Source organism: Lotus japonicus, chromosome 1 (assembly GCF_012489685.1).
Source record: "Lotus japonicus ecotype B-129 chromosome 1, LjGifu_v1.2".
Taxonomy (NCBI): domain Eukaryota; kingdom Viridiplantae; phylum Streptophyta; class Magnoliopsida; order Fabales; family Fabaceae; genus Lotus; species Lotus japonicus.
In genome coordinates this window covers 107,232,538-107,251,618 of record NC_080041.1, presented here as the reverse complement: position 1 = coordinate 107,251,618, position 19,081 = coordinate 107,232,538, and the positions used below count along the sequence as shown (strand labels likewise).

General features: G+C 37.4%; 1 protein-coding gene and 1 long non-coding RNA gene across 2 annotated transcripts; one reads left to right on the top strand and one right to left on the bottom strand.

Annotated features, from left to right (window-relative positions):
* Positions 1-3,891: 3,891 nt before the first annotated feature.
* LOC130728910 (epsin-3-like) lies at positions 3,892-6,699 on the top strand. Its single transcript, XM_057580489.1, has 4 exons — positions 3,892-4,099; positions 5,217-5,339; positions 5,443-5,607; positions 6,092-6,699. Exons 1-4 carry the CDS (start codon positions 3,993-3,995, stop codon positions 6,540-6,542), a joined length of 846 nt encoding a protein of 281 aa, XP_057436472.1. The 5' UTR covers positions 3,892-3,992; the 3' UTR covers positions 6,543-6,699.
* An 8,799-nt stretch (positions 6,700-15,498) lies between these two features.
* Positions 15,499-16,537, bottom strand: LOC130728912 (uncharacterized). The gene is made up of 3 exons (XR_009015822.1): positions 16,317-16,537; positions 16,098-16,200; positions 15,499-15,887 (listed from the first exon to the last, which is right to left on the bottom strand). It is a non-coding gene; the product is annotated as an uncharacterized LOC130728912 (long non-coding RNA).
* Between the last annotated feature and the right edge of the window lie 2,544 nt (positions 16,538-19,081).

The following is a 19,081-nucleotide window of genomic DNA, read 5'->3' as shown; positions in this document are numbered from 1 at the left end:
ACTTTATAGACTAGTTATGCATTTTTCATATTCACTTTTAATTTCCATCCCTAATATTTTCTAATATTGTTGGTTTAATTTTTGTTATTTAACTTCTTGTAATTCTACTTAACGTTGTTTAGCTATTAGTTTGTTGTGTAATTGTATAGTTAGAGCCGTAAAGTTTCCGATGTAAAAAAAAATAGTTAGAGGCTTAAAAGGCAAATTAAATATAAGCTAATGATACTTGAACATCAAATTGATACTTCCCTTCACCCCATTTTCCACTCTATCTCATTTATTTTATCAAATTATATCATATATCACATTTACTACATCTACCTCTTCTGTTATTTTTTCCACGAATCATTCTTTAAGTGTTAAATTTTTGCCCCCTCAATCTATTTTTTATGGTTCAGTCCATGACTGAGCTTTTACAAACTACTCATCCCTCCATTCCTAATTATTAAAACCCCTTTGAGACAATTACGTTTATTAAAGAAACATGTAATGAAACTAAGGCATTAGTTTTAAAGAAAGTTATACAATCTTCCATATATATCCTTATCTCTTTCATCATTGTATTAATTGTATCTCACTAATCTTTTTAATGTTAACTCACTTTATCGTAATAAATGCAATGAGTAAATATGGAAAAAGATAATAATTTTTTCTTGAAATTAGTAGTGAGTTTTATATTAAGGGACACCAATTTTGTTCTTAAAGGTCTTATAATTAATTAGGAACGGAGGGACACCAATTTTTTTCAAAAAGATCTAATAATTAGAAACGAAAAGAGTATTTATTAGTATGGTTACTTTACCAATATTTAGAGAGATTATTTCTCAATTTTATATAAAAACAATACTTACTTAACATAGAGTTTTTGCTATTACTACTGTTAGAACAGCAACACGAATACAGATCAGAGTAGAGAGAAACACACAAAGCTTTGTTCACGCAGTTCGGCCAAATTGCCTACCTCTGCGACTATAGAGCAGCTATAGTTCCGTTTATTGATTCGAACCTGAATACAATCACTCAGCAATTGCAATTTCTCTCAATTGCACTAGTGCCTCTTGTGTCTCTTGTGTTTTAGGGTTACACTGTTATCCTATTTATAGTGGATTCTATTTTACAATAAAATCCTAATAAATCCTATAACAATCCCTTAAAACCTTTTACAATCCCCATTAAATCAAACCCTAATAAACTAAAGATTTTAACCCAAAATAAAACAGAAATAAATCTGAAACAAATCTTTATGATTTTTTTCTCTTTCTAATGAGCCAAAACTCAACAATCTCCACCTTGGCGAATTTCGGACTCCCCCTATGAAGATCTGCTGCTTTAGTTTCCTGATTCTGATTTCTGGGATTGTGAAAGGTTTTAAGGGATTGTTACAGGATTTATTAGGATTTTATTGTAAAATAGAATCCACTATAAATAGGATAACAGTGTAACCCTAAAACACAAGAGACACAAGAGGCACTAGTGCAATTGAGAGAAATTGCAATTGCTGAGTGATTGTATTCAGGTTCGAATCAATAAACGGAACTATAGCTGCTCTATAGTCGCAGAGGTAGGCAATTTGGCCGAACTGCGTGAACAAAGCTTTGTGTGTTTCTCTCTACTCTGATCTGTATTCGTGTTGCTGGAGAAAAATAAAGTATTTGCGGTCTGATAATGGAAATGAATACACTGACAAGAACTTCATGCATTTCTGTGAGGAGAATGGAATTCAGAGGCACTTTTTTGTGAGGAAGACACCACAGCAGAATGGTGTTGCAGAGAGGATGAACAGGACTCTGACAGAGAAGGCAAGGTGCCTTCGGTTGAATGCTGGTCTTTCAAAAGGTTTCTGGGCAGCAGCAATCAATATGGCGTGCTATCTAGTCAACAGGTCACCACGAGCTTCTTTGGATGGAAAAGTTGCAGAGGAGGTGTGGACAGGTAACCCCATTGATCTCAGTAATTTGAGGATTTTTGGGTGTCCAGCATATGTGCATATTTCCAGTGAGGATCGGTCTAAACTTGACCTAAAGTCAAAACAATGCATCTTTATTGGCTATAATAAAGGTGTGAAGGGGTACAAGTTGTGGGATCCAGTCAAGAAGAAGGTGGTTGTCAGCAGAGATGTTGTATTTGATGAGCAGTCAATGTTGAAACAGTCAGATGTGACGGTTGTGCCAGATACTGAGGTAGAGAATTCCAGTCAGGACAAGATTCAGGTGGACATTGAGGAGACACCAGTGAGTCCTAGGCAGATTGTAGCCCAACAGCAGCGTGAACCAAGCTCAGATTCAGGTGGAGTACAAGACTATACACTTGTGCGTGATAGGGAGCCCCGTCGTATTACACCTCCAGTGAGATATGGGTTTGAAGACTTAGCAGCATATGCCCTTCTTACCAGCTCAGGAGACCCGTCTACTTATCATGAGGCTATGGCTAGCCAGGAGAAAGATAAGTGGATGGGTGCAATGGTGGAGGAGATGGAGTCCTTGAAAAAGAATGAGACATGAGATCTTGTTCAGTTGCCACATGGAAAGAGAGCTATTGGTTGCAAGTGGGTGTACAAGAACAGAAAAAGAAGGGGAAAAGTTCAAGGCTCGCCTAGTTGCAAAGGGGTATTCACAGCAGAAGGGGATTGATTATGATGAGATTTTCAGTCCGGTGGTTAGACACACTTCTATCAGGGCAGTATTAGCTTTGGTAGCCAGCCGGGATATGCACTTAGAGCAGATGGATGTGAAAACAGCTTTCCTCCATGGTAATCTAGAGGAGCAAATCTACATGGAGCAGCCAGAGGGATTCAGTGAAATTGGAGATGACAGACTTGTTTGCAAATTGAAGAGGTCTTTGTATGGCTTGAAGCAGTCTCCAAGGCAGTGGTACAAGCGCTTTGATTCATACATGCTTCAGATTGGCTATAGAAGGTGTGACTATGATTGTTGTGTTTATGTGAGGAGCCTTGATGATGGCTCTTTTATTTTCCTGTTACTTTATGTTGATGATATGCTGATTGCTGCCAACCATTTACATGATGTAAATGAGTTGAAGACCAAGTTGGGTAAGGAGTTTGACATGAAGGATCTGGGTGCTGCAAAGAAGATTCTTGGGATGGAAATTCACAGGGACAGAGGCGCTAAGAAATTATGGTTGTCTCAGAAGAGCTATGTTGAAGGTGTTTTGAGCAGATTTGACATGAGCAAGGCAAATCCTGTGAGTACTCCATTGGCGAATCATTTTAAGCTTTCTTTGGAACAATGTCCGAAGACAGACTCAGAGATTGAAGGTATGTCTAAGATTCCTTATGCCAGTGCAGTTGGTTGTTTGATGTATGCTATGGTTTGCACTAGACCGGATTTGGCACAAGCAGTTAGTCAATTGTTAGAACAACAACACGAATACAAATCAAAGTAGAGAGAAACACACTTGGCTTTGTTCACGCAGTTCGGCCAAATTGCCTACCTCTGCGACTATAGAGCAGCTATAGTTCCGTTTATTGATTCGAACCTGAATACAATCACTCAGCAATTGCAATTTCTCTCAATTGCACTAGTGCCTCTTGTGTCTCTTGTGTTTTAGGGTTACACTGTTAACCTATTTATAGTGGATTCTATTTTACAATAAAATCCTAATAAATCCTATAACAATCCCTTAAAACCTTTTACAATCCCCATTAAATCAAATCCTAATAAACTAAAGATTTTAACCCAAAATAAAACAGAAACAAATCTGAAACAACTCTTTCTAATGAGCCAAAACTCAACAACTACTTAATAGAAGTTGTGTTGAACTTAGATACATGTTGGGGCACTAGTACTAGTGGCTGGAGTAACATACTTCTTGATGAAGTTTTCAATATTTTAATATTTCATACTCTTATATAAACACAGTTCTTGTATTTTGTGTCTTCCTCTATTTCTCTCCCTCGACCGTGTGTCTTTTAGTTTTTACAAGTGTGGCTGATATCAATTATTCTCAAAATTCTTCTAAAGAAGACAGAAAATATGAGCTCTCCTCTCATCCATGAAATCAAAGGGCAAACTTTTCGATTCTTGAAGGAGAAGATTAAAACTGCAAGGCTAGTTCTGACAGATGTAACCCCAGTTCAACTGTAAGTCTTCCTTTTCCTCTACTTAATTTTTCATCTCAACTCAATCATGCTATAAGCTCTTCATGATCATTTATTTGAGCTCAATCATGCTGCTATAAGCTCTTCTAGACAAAGGAATACACAGAGACAAAAAATCAAAAAAATTACATAAGATAGCAGTAGCATGAACTTTACACAGACTATTAGCTAGAATCACTGTTAACAAGATCAATTCCAACTATTATCAATACATACTAACCCCCAACCAATAAAAATTGCAACTTGGGAAACATTTCCACCACTCTGTCTCGCATGCCCCACCAAACCTAAAATGCACATTCTCCAATAAGAGCCAATAAGGTGATGTTGCCACTTGCTGCTTCTTATTCAAATGATATCTCCATAATTAATTAGGCCCAAATGAGTCTTGGGCCAAATAATAGCATCCCTGCAGGTAAAAACTATTGAAATGGCATAGCATCACAAGTTTATTTTTCCATCACCATAAACCAGAATACTCCACTATATATAAAAGAATCACATATAACATCCCAGATTTCCACCTTCCATTCTATGACAACCATCCATCTCTCAGCCAACACCTTCCAAGCATAGTTTCGGGTTGGAGTACCATTCGAAAATTAAACATGTAAAATTTCTTTTCAAATGTTTTTTGGAATGAGTTTCCAAACGTTCACTAAATTTCTTCACAAAGTTGATTCTAACTACAAAATCAATGTAGAAGTATTGCAAACATGTTAATTAACAATAAGCAAGTTTAACTAACCAAAAAATTCTCATGACTTCTACAAGATGAGTTAGTATTTAGTTGAACTTAGTGCATGGTTAGTTGAACTTCTACATTGGTTTTGCAGCTTGAATCAATTTTGTGAAGAAACTTAGTGCATGTTTGAAAACTCATTCCAAAATCATGAGATCTTGGCTCAGTTGGGAATGGTGTTTTAGCACCCGACGATGGGTTCAAATACTCCTCCCCTCACCCACCAAATTGATCATTTAGCCAAAAGAAATTTACAAAGAGTGCATCAACTTTTTTCTTTTTATTCTCTTTGGGTACAATCAAATACTTGGTTTTTGATTTATGTTTCACTTATTCTTATGGTAACCGGCACTTAAGAATGACTGAAGAAGCCACAAGCGAGAATCCATGGCCACCAGACACAAGTACCATGAGAATAATATCGCATGCTGCCTTTGAAGTTGATGAATACGAGAGAATTGTGCATATTTTACATCACAGGTTCGTGTTTTCTTATATCTTTATTTGATTGTGCCGTTTTGATCTAAAAGACTCTTTTCTTGAAGTGTAATGTCGGTTTTCTGTTTATGTGGAGAAATTACAGGTTGTCCAAATTTGATAAAGGGTCTTGGAGAGCCTCGTATAAGACACTAATTTTATTGGAACATGTTCTAACTCATGGACCAAAAAGAGTGTTTGAGGAGTTTCAATGTGATCATATAAATGTTATTGAAGAGATTGGAAAACTTCAATATGTTGATGAGAAAGGGTAGGTGTGCAGTTCCAAATTAAATACTTCATCCGTTCCTATTTATCTGTACAGGAAGAGAATGTTCATACAAATTAAGGAAAATAATTAATTGTGTTGATTTTCATAACAGTATTATTTGTTATCCTATATCACCCTTTAGAATGTATTTTATCTTTTTTCATTTATTGCTTATGTAAGGGCATTTCTTGGAAAAACATCAATTAATGCTCTCTTTAAACTCTAAGTTGACAGTTATATAGGAACAAAAAAAATTCTTCAAAGTTGACAGTTAATAAGGAACGGATTACGGAGGGAGTATTTTTCTGTGACTCAAACCTAATTTGTTAATTTCATGAATATAATGTCTGTTGCGCAATGTAGACGAACTTTCATCTCAATTCGTAAGAAGTCATTGAGTTTTTATTTGGAACTGAGTGTTAATGTCAATTTATACGGAAATCGAAACATAACCTTGGAGAAGAATCTTGTTACATTTTTACAGGGTCAACTGGGGTTTGTGTGTAAGAACATTATCACAGAGAATGCTAAAGCTCTTAGGAAACAAGGATTTTCTCAAAGAAGAAAGAGAAAGAGCACGTAATCTTTCACATGCGATACAAGGTTTTGGAAGTTTTAGCCAAGGAAGCTCAAGCTCAGCAATAAATGAAAGGTTACATGACACTTCTTCTAAGAAATATGGGAGATGTAAGTCTGACTATGGTGATCATCACCATCATGAACAATATGATGATTTCACAAGCTTAGAAAAGAAACTCGTTTCAGAGGATGGAAATAAAAGAATGGCGAAGCAACATGTTTTCGGAAACGAGAACTTCAAGCTACTAAAGCAAGAAAATGACTCGAATTCAGGAATCAGGAGAAGACATAGAAGAACAATAGCACTTGACCAAGAGAACCAGCTGACAACAATATCCCTGCTTTCTGTGAAATGAGAAGTTACAAGAAATTACATAGTATAATTATTAGAAGAAGAGAACTGAATTGCTTATTCAGGTGCTGTGTTAGTTGTGAGGGGTTGTTATATTTTGTTTAAAGTTTCATTTGCTACTCAGTTAACTGAAGTCACCAATTAGTACCGTGAATACTCAATTTTGTCTTTATTATTATTATTAAAAATATTTAAAAAATAGAAAAGTATTCAAAAAAGAAAGACGATACAAGGGCAGCCAGATAAGAATAAAAGAGAACAAAAGACAAGGTGAAATTTCGTGCAATGCTACTCTTGAACAAAAGAACAACTTTCTTAGATCTTCCCTTTTGAATGATGCTTAGCAATTTCACTCTTTCTCTCTCACAATTCCATTCCCTACTCTATTTTCTCTCACCCACTCACCTGCAGCACTAGACCATACCTCACACATTCGAAAGGAAGAAATAGCAGATGCAACAATCTGGTTGCACACTTGCACACATCGATCATAGGGCATTAAAGGACTTTGTTCTCATTGCTTGGTCAAAAAGCAGAACTTAAATAAAATAAGCACACTGCACACATAAAAGAAGCATCAGAAAGCACACGGTGGGATAAAGAAAAGGGGGTTCAATGACATGGATTTTCACCTTTGACGATTGAAAAAACCTCCATCTCCATCATCATCTTCCATCTTCACCCATTTGCATTCCTCCAACCAGGGGTGGACCCACGTAGCACTGAGGGGTTCAGTTGAACCCCCTGAAAAGAAAAAAAAAATCTACTTACCCCCTGTATTAAATTTTTTTTGAACCCCCTGAGATTTTTAATTTGCACCCATGACCCCACTTGCACCTCTCTCTCTCTCACACACTCACAGATCACCCAGTCTTTCTCGCACTCTCAGTCTCATTAGGTCTTTTCCCTTTACACACAGTGAGCACTGTATTTTTCTTTTTAAAATTAAACGTGAGTGAGAGTGATTGATACTGCCGGCACAATTAAACCAGAATAGGAAGGATGCTTGGAAATGGTTACCTGAAACTGAGGGGAAGTTTACTGTCCGGTTCGCATACGAAGCGCTGTTGGGCCCAATTGAAGGGGAGGACTCTGTGCTATTTAAGAAAATATGGTCTGGTATTGCGCCATCTAATGCTACTGGTTTTGTTTGGAAGGTTGTAATTGACAGGATTCAATCAAGAGCCAATATGAGGAGAAGAAATATTATTTACAGTGAGGATGAGGCTAAGTGCGTGTTGTGCAATGTGGAGGTATGGAATTGCTGTTATAATTGGTTAGGATTGTCTACTGTTTTACAAAAGGATCGAAAATTTCATCTACTGCAACATGAACTATTAATGTTAAATCAGAAGCAGAATAATGGTTTGAGGACACTTTGGATGGCGGTGCTGGGTGTATGTAGATAATGGTTTAATATGGGGCAGGTTGGTTTATATATAATGCTAGTGCTATGATGGGGATTCTTGACTCATGTGAGGACAGTTTCTAGTATTGGTTTCCCCTGGTTCACTGAAGTTGTATCATTTCTAATTCATTCTTGGCAAGATGCTTATGGGATTCGGTTGTGATGGACTTCAAGGGCTGCTACAGCTTTAGCAATTGGGTCTTATCTGGTATTGGAAGGAGTAATGGGCTAGTAGACATGGCAATAGGCTTTGCTAATCAGACTTTGTGGCAGTTTATAGTTAATCTTGTTCTTAGATGTTTTTTCCTTTTTTTTTTTGTATTGGGTTGAAGTACCCCTTGTACTTCGTTTCAATATATAATTCATGGCTTATAAAAAAAAACGTGAAAGTGATTTTTCAAGTGATTTTTGGGTTAGTGTTTTTGTGCAATGTCCCTAATTCTTGTTGTTGTGTAAAGCTTGATTTCCCTAAATTGATTTTCCTAATTCATAAGACATATTAATAATTATGATTATGGTATTGGTATGTTTTTAATTTTAGGAAGGTCATGGACAAATTTTTAGTAAAGAGAGCAAGGTCATGAGCAATGTGGATCAAGCTCATCATCAATGTGCTCATTTGAAAAATTTGAACCCCTGACCCCGGAGTCCTGGATCCGCCACTGCCTCCAACCAACCTTCATCTCATTACTCATAGTGATCCTCCTCCTTCTTCTTCTTCTTCTAATACCTAAGCTAAAAACACAACCTGCCATCAGCATCTTAATTCCCCTTCAATCTTCACACGACCTTCACCTCATTCCTTCATCAACCAAAAAGCTACCCAAACCAAATAACTTCATAAAAACACCCCTGCCACAACATAAACTGAGATGAAAGCCAGTGCCACATCATTCCTCTTCAAACCACCATGAAAATACCCAACTCTTTACCCATCTCCCTCCATGAGGACATAGAACACCATCAAAACTTCCTCCTTAATCTTTACCCAAACTTTCATTGCCTTACCACTCATAGCTTCTTTTCCAGAACACATCGGAAACCACCACCGCGGGCAGAGCCACCAGGGTGGCATACCAGTTCTCTGCGCCCCCGAATATTTTCGATATTTATCCCGATATTTTGTATTTTTATCTTCTAGCCCCGGTGATAATTAATATATTTTACAAGGTAGAACAAATCATTTAGGCGTAGCGGTTTGCACATGAATGTTTTCTTTCTTGTCGAACCTCCTACTCCTATGCTAAAAGTTCCATATGCATGTTTACCACTGTGCTCAGGGGCGGATTCACCGCCTGGCTAGCTCGGGCCTTTGCCCGAGCTCTGGGAAAAAAAAACTTTTTTCTTTGGAACATGTAAGCTTTTGGGGAAAAAAGAAGAAGAGAGAAAGGGAATTTTTTTTTGAACAGAGACAAGTGAGTGAGAGCTTCGAGCCAAGCTTTCTTCATCCTGATTACTGGAGTTTGCTTCTGTCTCCTTCTCCCTCCCAGGCTCATTTTGCTACCCACCGCTACCCACCGTCCTCCACCGCACCCTCCCTAGCTCTGGTAGTTCTAAATAATGGTTCTTTCTCTCTACCTTTCTTGGTTGCATCGAAACTTTGTGTGTTCTACTCAAGGCCAGCTACTTGCCTTTATTGAAAGTGGGTAGTTTTTTTTGACTTTAGTGGGTGTTTGTGTCAGAAGAATTGAAATTGCTAAGCTAGCCACGTGATTGTATGTTTTTTTCCTTGGCTATGCGTGTTTTAGCTTCTTCAGGTCTGGGTCCCTTTGTTTTGTTCCGGGCTTGGCCCATCTTGAATGAAACTTTAATCATTGACAAAAAAAGTTTTTCACATGCATACTCTGGGTCTTGTTAGATTCAAAAAAAAAAAATACTATGTGTCTTGTTGGCAGGCCTTTTGTTTATTCTATTCCTTTTTTCTTGTTGTTTGTATGTAAGAGCTATGCCTATTTGCAAATAATCAACTTTTGACCCAAAAAAAAAAACCCTATATAAATGAAAATCATATGTAACTTTTAATGGGAATGAAATTATTTATGACAAATAAATAATAAAATAAATATTCCAAGTATTTTAGTATATCTAATGAAATAATTTGTCATGCTAACATGTTATGCAGGTCGCAACACGGCAATGTTCGCAACTGCAGCACCTGCAACCGCAATTTAAAATTTTGGATCAGACGTCAGGTGCGGACAGTTAGGCTTAGGGTTAATCTTGCCCAGACTCCGTAAAAATCCTGGCTCCGCTACTGACTGTGCTAGAAGAAATTTATTCACAAAATTGACAATTTTATATATTTATACACAAACCTAATATCATAATTGGTCACATTCTCAATCGATTTACACATATGTTTTTTTAAGGATTTACACATATCGAAACATTTGGATTATTGTTTGATAAAATTATGTTTGATATAATGAAGTTTGATAAAATAAAGGATAAAAGATTAAATGTGTATAGAAATTATACGTAAAAGTAAGTTTAAAAAATAAACATTGTTTAGATAAAAAAAAAAAAGCAAAATTAATTTTTTGTTTGATATTTAGTCACCCTGGTGTCAAAATCCAGGCTCCGCCCCGGGCAGCTACCATTCATTAACCCTTCCCCGAACCAGAACGGAACCCCAAACCACAATCAGAGAGAAGATCAATAAGAGAAACCACTAGAACCTCGACAACCACCGTCACTCCGCCGCTGAGCACCAAGTCCTCCATGCTCCATCACCGTTGAACCATTGTGCCAGCCGTACCAGGGCTGCCACTGCGGAAGCTAGGGACCACATCGCCCCAAAACCAGGTCTGTTGCGCCTTTGCTGCTTCCGCCGTGACGACCACCGTGTCCACCGAGTGTCTTCTCTCCCTCGCCCTTCTTTGTTTCTCTAAGAGCATCTCCAATGCAAAGTTGCTAGTTGAGTTGCTTAAATACTATTCTGGTGGGCCCAAACTGCCACATAGGATTTAAGCAATCCAAGTAGAATTCGCTCAAACCACGGTTGCTTATTTTACTTTTGTTTGGGTCCTATTATATCTCATATATTTATATTATTTTAAGGTCATGGCACTATTTAAGTTCATGAATGAAAGATAAAATATAATTTTTTAATCAAAAAGCAAGAAAAAAGAGAATAAGCAATCGTTGCTTAAATACTATTGCTGCTCCTCATTCTTCCCCATTTCCAAAGAAATTTGGTCTCAAATCATCACCGCTAGGGTTCGAACTCCCCGGAAAAGACGGTAGTGGCGGCGTCGTCGCCGGAGTTGATGGATGCCGATCATCAAGTTGAATTAGGGGTTTCGAAGCTGGCTTCAAGGGGAGTCTATTCGTGATCTTGGTTTCACCATTGGCTCAACCATCTCGCCGAAAAATAGGAGAGAAGTTGAAGTCGTTGTCGTGGTTCAGTCTCTGTTTCTCGTCGTTTTCTCCTCTATTTTCCTCGGTTTCTCTCGTCGTTCTTCTCTGCTCCTTCGTCCATGGGGCTGGTGGATGAAGCTCGTCGGAACAGAGGAGGCTACGGTGGCGGTGAGAGAGAGAGAGAAATGATGAGGTTGCTTATGTATAGAGTAGAGGGTTTTCCCGGGAAGAAGAAGACATGGTGTGCGTGAGTGGTGGTTGTCACGTTGGGGGGAGAGGAAGAAGTAGCATGGTGGTAGGGTGGTGTGGGTACTGCACTGCACCAGAAAGGGAAGATGAGAAGGAGGCTGTGTGGGATGAATAGAGATGAGAAATTAGGTTTTCAATTTGGGTTTAATTTCTTTTTCTTACATCAGAAAATAATTTGGGTTTAATTTTAATTTGTTAAAATCATTTACACATCTGCATTAAAAAAAATCCACGTGGAAATGCTGATTGGAAAAATTCGTGCCACATCATGTTGAAACACATTTTGGACCCAATTAAATTAAAAAATTTAAGGACCTAATTTGATTTTTTTTAGATAAGCAAAATTGTATATATATGAGTACAAATGGGTACTCAAACCAAAGAGTATACAAAGTTCTCAGGTGAGGTAAAAACAGAAAAACCACAAACTAAGGTACAAAACAGAAGGACAAGAGGAAGAACGCTGAAAAACCGCCCCAAATAGAGCAAGATCAGCGGCCAAATTGAAAAGATCCTAACGCACAGATTGCATAACAATTGCAATACTCTAGCCCAATGCAGATGTGCATAACAAATTGAAACCCCTTTCCCACAGCGCCGAAGCAAAAAAAGTGACATCTTCCAAGACCACCCCAATCAGAGAGGCAATGAAGTGGGATGGTTTCACAAGCCATTCATAAGAGGTGCATGGGAAAACGTTAATTTTTCCTTTCAACCAACTCCAGGATTTGAACTGAACTGAGAATCTTTTCTACACTCACTGCTTCATTCCTGAAGACACATGCGTTTTGCTGATTCCATATCGACCAAACAGTAGCAACCGAAATTGTCCAAGCACCCTGCTTTTTCATTTTCGATTTATAGGAAAAGACGTGTTGCCAGAAGGGCCCCGTTCTTCCTGCTGGAATTAAAGTAAAGAGTCCTAACCATTTGTAAATTGCCATAACCCCTAATGACCACTGCCACAACGATCAAGACTTGTTTATTGTTGATGAGATTACAACTCAACTAAACAAATCAACTCAGTACTTTGATGAACACGAAAGCACTAAGTTGGTACAAAACTCACAAGAAGGACTCACACAATAAACCCTAGGAATGAAAAACACACGCCCAAAATCCTTGCGCAGCTAGGGTTACAAATCTTGAATAAATAGACATCCAGCGTAGAGACTTGGGTCTTGGATGGGCTTGATGTCTTGAGTCCATAACACATCTTCTGGAAAACGAATCTTCAGGGAATCATATCTTTCCAGAATCAAATCTGAACCAATTTAAAAATAGAATATATCTCTTATTTCAAACTAGGTTCATACGCTAACAACTTGTAACAACTTCAAGGTTAGCACACGCTATATATCATAACCGAATCCTTAAGCATCCACAAAACGCACAGCTTCACTTAAGTCTTCTTGAACGCACAAACAACAATCAAACGTAACACAAAGCCTTCAGCGTTTGATTGCACAATTTAGCAGAGACCACATGTTGCATCATCTGGTCGCACAATAATGTGTTGAAGCAAAATGCAGCCAATACACACATCACAAACACAGGAACAACAATCTCCCCCTTTGGCAAATTTTGGCTAAAACACATTCAGAGGGTCTTCAATAAATTAGCTCCTTCACAGACAAAGTTCTTCTCTACCATAGAAAGCTTCAATGCACAAACACACTAATCATAGCACAACGGAAATAGCTTAACACATTGCAGCACAAGCTTCTACATGGGGCTACCAGAAAATTAGCTAATTTAAACAATCAACATGTAGAATGTAGATCTTCATACAGAATCTTCTTCAAAGTCTTCACAAAACACAAATAACTAACTCTCCCCCTTATTAGCACAATTTGACAAAGAGTGCAAGTGAGAACATAAAGCAAAGTCTTGATAAGGGAACAACCATATTGAATTGAACAGAAGACAGAAAATTCTACTACAGAGAGTATTACACAATCGTTGATCCACTACTTGGTTCACCCCAGAGAGTATTACACAATCGTTGATCCACTACTTGTGATTTAGTCTCCTGCAACAAGATCATTTCAACCTTCTCCCTTGAAATTAGTTCTCTGATTGCTCTCCATTTCAGACAACTCCCCAACCCCCTTGTATTGTAGGACAATATATTCATTTAATTACCAACCTCATTTCCTGCTGTACCAGGATTGGCCACGCTTGTTGCCATCTCCTGATCTCTTTTTTCCATCTCCATCATCTTCCCAATCACCTCTTCGTCCTGCCCTTTTGTGGAGACCCCGAGCTCTTTCCCCAAGGCCCACAGTGTTTGGGCTTCATTCTCAGTGTTTTTGATCCAGAAGCGTCCATTGCCTTGCATTATTCCTGAATCAGATAGTGAATTTGACGTTGAGCACACTGCCACAAGCGCCTTCTTCCTTCTCTGCGCAGCTTCACGACCTTTTTTCCTCCTTTTCGACTTACTGCTCACTCCTGGGATTACAAGCTTTTTCCCTCTAGCCATCATCGAGCTCCTAAGTTCCTGCAGGCTCACTGCAGTGTCGTCATTGACAGAGAGTTGAACAACATCATCCACCGCTAATATTGACGCACCTATTGAGGATTCGTCACTGGGTTTCTCCACCGACAGAGCATCGTTTTCTGCAGAAGGGAGAAGAGGGGAATGAACCAGAAGCGTTGGAATTTTGACAAGGTTTAGGTGGACCGGGTTTGGGTAAGACCGGTCCAAGGCAATCTGGTTTTCTGCCAAACACTCCTCCGCAGTAATTTACATGCCCATCTGGTATCTCATAGTCAACACATGCAAGAACTAGTTTTGGCTGTTTCTAGCTCATGCTCATAGTTAAGAGCAAGGTAAGCTAATTTTTCTTTCATGTCCCTCACAATTTTACACTCTGAGGAGTTGGTGAATGAATACCCACGTTCACCCAAAATGTCTATCAAGTATTTAGTGATGTCACTACCACCAAAATTAATACTTTGGATAGCATGTGGGAGGACATAACCCTCGTAAACAGGAGCAGTGCTGGTCACACCATCACCACACTCCAATGCAATACCTACAAAGAGAAAGCACAAACTTGAAAATGAATAAATAAATTTATAGTCCCTTAATTTTGACTTGTGGATTAACTTGTTCGCTTTAAGTGCGACTTAATTCTTTACGTTTTAAAAAATGTATTTAACTCCTAAAATTTTCTGAAGTGTGAAAAATAATCCTTTCATTAAGTTTTTTTATAAATATTTTTCATAATTTATTAATTATTCAGGTTCAATTTCAAAACTATCCTGTCCTCGTAGATTAACTCAAGTGGTAGGAGCTGGGACATATAGGTTGGGTAGGGGGAAGTCAAGGGATCGATTCCTGGCGGGTGCAATTTATCTTTCCGATATGATGTAAAAAAAAATTCAAAACTATCCCTATTAATTACTCATGACTCTCTCATAGTATTGGAATGGTGAGGATAAATGTTGAGCTTGAAGATTAAGCAATTACTACCTCCCCGTTTCAAAATAACTGTCCATTTTTAAGGTTGACACACATCCTAAGAAATGCAATCATTTTTGTTAAAATTCACAAAACTAATACTCCCTCCGTTCCTATATAAGTATATCACTACTAGAAAAACTACTTTTAACATCGGGCCAAAATCACTTTTTACATCGGTTCATAACCGATGTAAGTAAGGGTGATGTAGTATGTCACCACCTTTTCACATCGGTTGTACAACCGATGTGAAAAGTAATTTTTCACATCGGGCGAATCAAATAACCGATGTGAAAAGTATACATTTCACATCGGTTGGTAGGAAATAACCGATGTGGAAAGTTAGACATTTTACATCGGTTATTTTCGCAACCGATGTGAATACTCTTTTTTTTTTTTTTTTATATACATATTTTACATCAGCTGATTTTCTAACCGAGGTGAAATGTCCTTTTTTTTCCTTTTTTTTACAGTAATTTGAGCTGAATATTCATTGATCATTAATAATTGATCATGCATTGCCAAATATTTTTTGGAAAAAACCAAGGAAACGGTCCAAAGCCAAAATACAAAGTAACCAAAACTAGCTAAGCTAAAGATAAACTAGCTAAGCTAAAGAAAAGACTAAGGTAGTAAGAACTCTAAAGCTACTAATCCAAAGGCAACAAACTGCCCAAATGTTAGTGCCTATCCCAAATTTTACCAAGCCTCCAAGACCACCAATACAACAAAAAGAGATTCACTACCACTTGAAATTCTGAGCCACGCAATTCAGCAGAAAAAGTGCCTCATATGAATCCATTCAATCATCTCTCCACCAATCTACTGTCCATATCAGCAAAATTCCCAGCAATTCAATCAATCTAGCATAAACAAACTAATGATATGATCAGTATATCAGCTAAACAAACTCAACAAGCAACATATAGCCAAAACAAAGACAAAAGAGAATAAAAAACTAGAGTATAACAAGGTACGTACGCACGCATCAAGTGCAGCAAAGACAAATGCAGGTGCAGAAAAAAGCACAATACAAAGAGAGCTAAGGTTTTTCAGACAGTTTAGGCATAAACCTGATAAATTCTAAGGTTTAATCAACTCTAGAAAACAAGTTGCCCAACTGTTTCGCAAATCATACAACTCTTCTTCTGTTAATGCCGTTGGATCATTGAATACCTACAATTTGTACAATGGGTTAAAATACAAGGTTTGTGACATTTTGATGAAGAACTCAAACAGTGAGACAAACTAATTAAGAGACAAACATTTAACTTATCATAAAATTAAAATACCTCATTCCAAGACTTAGTAATATTAGCAGAGACAATGTCAAGCATATTCTTCATCACATAATATCCACAATCATTCCCATTAGGCTGCAACCTTGCCTACAAATGAATTCGATGTTTATACACTTAATATATATCAAAACAACAACAACAAGACGCAACCATAATCTACCCTACACTTACTTTGGGACGAACCAATTCAGCCCTTTTTTTACTACCCTCAGCCAATTGATAAATCTCCATAACTCTATATCAAAAAAATTGAAAACAATCAACAAAGAAAATTAAACATTTCAGGGTAATAGGACATAAATATATAACAAAAGCGACATAAAATATACACTTACCTCATAACAATATCCTTCATTGGTGAATGAAGATCCTTGTGTAATGAACAAAGGAGTACTAAGGTATTGTGTTTAGGACAAATGATAATTAATTGCCAATGCCCACTGTAAGCGTTGAAGAACAATAAGTGTGTCAAGTAAGATATATTTGGATTAAAAAAAATAAAAGAAATGACAAATTTACATATACTTACTCAGCAAGATATGGTGCTAAGTAACACACTTTGTTGAAATCACGTAACTTAGATAGTATGTGTGTTTGAACTCTCCTTTTAGACTTTTGGATATTTGGACCTGCTAAACTCAAGATGACTGGGTCCAAAATTCCAAACACATCTGATTTGTTTCTTTCAATACATAGACGATGGATATACCTGAATAAATTTGAAATTAATATTGAATATTGCAGTTATAAAAGATAATGATAGTGTACTTACGTAGAAATGATAGTGTACTTACGTGCACCAAACTTGTAGAATAGAAACGTCAAGCCAAGCCGAACCCACCAACAACTCTTTAATACACTTTGGTGAAATCCAAAAGTTTTCTATCTCAGCTTCATGTTCTAATGGTAAAAATACATGTTTTTGCTCCTTCAAAAACATAAGTAACACTTTCTGAACATTGTCAGCGGTTGAGTCCTCCCTGCAATTTTCTTGTGCTGCGGAACAAGAACCTTTTGTGCTTACAAGACCAAAAACATTTTGATCTCCTTGTTTGTTTGTTGGGGAGATTTCAGACAAACCCATAGTCTTGAGAGTCTCCATAAATGACTGTTGCATCTTCTCATGAGCTAGGGACAACTGATATTCAAGCTCTTCTTTACATTCTGCTTTAATCTTTGCTGCAAGTTTTTCTTCAAGTTTAGCCTCAAGTTGTGCTTCAATCACCTTAACATCTATGGATTGTGTTCGACGTGAAGACCTTCCGAAGTAATTGGATATATTATAAAATCCTCCAACACCACGAACACGACCACCATGCTCGGATGTTCCAATTGCCTTTGACAAGATATCATCACGTCCTTCTAAAACAACGGTTCCTTTTTCATTCTCTTCAACCAGTGAGTCCTACATTTGCAAAACACAGACCGCATACATTTGCAAAACACAGAACACATAAATTAATATTTCATTAGTGGAAAAGACCGCATACAAGGAACACTTACAAGTATAATTACAAAGTAATCATGGAAAATGTATTTTACTTACAATTTTCTCAGCAACAACCCGTGTAGCCTCTGATGTGTATTCTCCCCCTCGCTTTTGTCGTGCTCTCTTCCATTTGTCATGACGTGACGGTGGAGATGGAATACAATCTAGTTCTCCTGATGCTTCTAGTTCTTGACTCTTTTCTTTAATCATTTTCTGCTCAAGCAAATCATATCCTCCACGAGATAATGTATGTGGGTGAAGATTCTTAGCCACATTATCCCTACCCTTTTGACTTTTTTCCTAAATTTGTTTGTTAAACAATAGAAAGTCAACACATAAGCCAGCATATTCATATTAAACAACAAAAATCACTAGGAAGATACTATTACTACTAACCAATAATTCAGAGGTAATTAAACAAGAGTGTCAACACAAGAAGCCAGCATATTCATATTAAACAACAAAAATCACTAGGAAGATACTATTACTACTAACCAATAATTCAGAGGTAATTAAACAAGAGTGTCAACACAAGAAGCCAGCATATTCATAGAAAGTTTTGGTTCCCGGTTCCCACAAGAAACACAAGGACATGGAAAAAGTCCATTGTTGTTTCGAAGATTTTTATCAGCAAATTCTAGAAATTCAGTCACTCCATTATTAAACTCATGACTTAATCGATTAGCTCTCATCCAACTACGATCCATAGCTACATTCTGAAAATTAACAGATATTAAATTACTTTATTGTGCTAATCTAGATCCAAAGTTAACATTATTGACACTGGGACCAAACTCATCAACATTTTTCAAATGAATAGCTAAATACAACCTTAGAAAATAAACTTACAGCAAGATGGAAGAGTTCTGCAGTGGCTGGAAGAGTTTGCCGGAGCTGGAGTAGGTGGAAGAGTTCGCTGAACAGCTATCAGAGAGCGAAACTGCCTTCCAGTGCCTGGCTCATAGTAATACTGCACAAACAAGACAAAAAAAAACATCAAATTCCAGTAAAAATTGGAAACCGATTTCTAATCACCATCATACCCTAAGTCAACCAAATTTTACACAAAAAGATGCAACTACAATAACTGCAGAGATACACAAACATAAAGGATCCCCTTTGAACTGCAATTTGTATTAGTGCAATTTGTATTAGTGCATTTTGGCAATACTAACATATAACTAGAATTCCACACCAAAAGTGAACACCCACCTTGTAGCTTCTTCATCCCGTACTTTGGCATCGAATTCTTTGCTAGGAGGATACT

Coding starts and splice junctions, on each gene's coding strand:
- LOC130728910 (XM_057580489.1), top strand. CDS start 3,993: ATGAGCTCTCCTCTCATCCATGAAATCAAAGGGCAAACTTTTCGATTC. Junction 5,340..5,442: donor GTGCATATTTTACATCACAG/GTTCGTGTTTTC, acceptor GAGAAATTACAG/GTTGTCCAAATTTGATAAAG. Junction 5,608..6,091: donor CAATATGTTGATGAGAAAGG/GTAGGTGTGCAG, acceptor ACATTTTTACAG/GGTCAACTGGGGTTTGTGTG.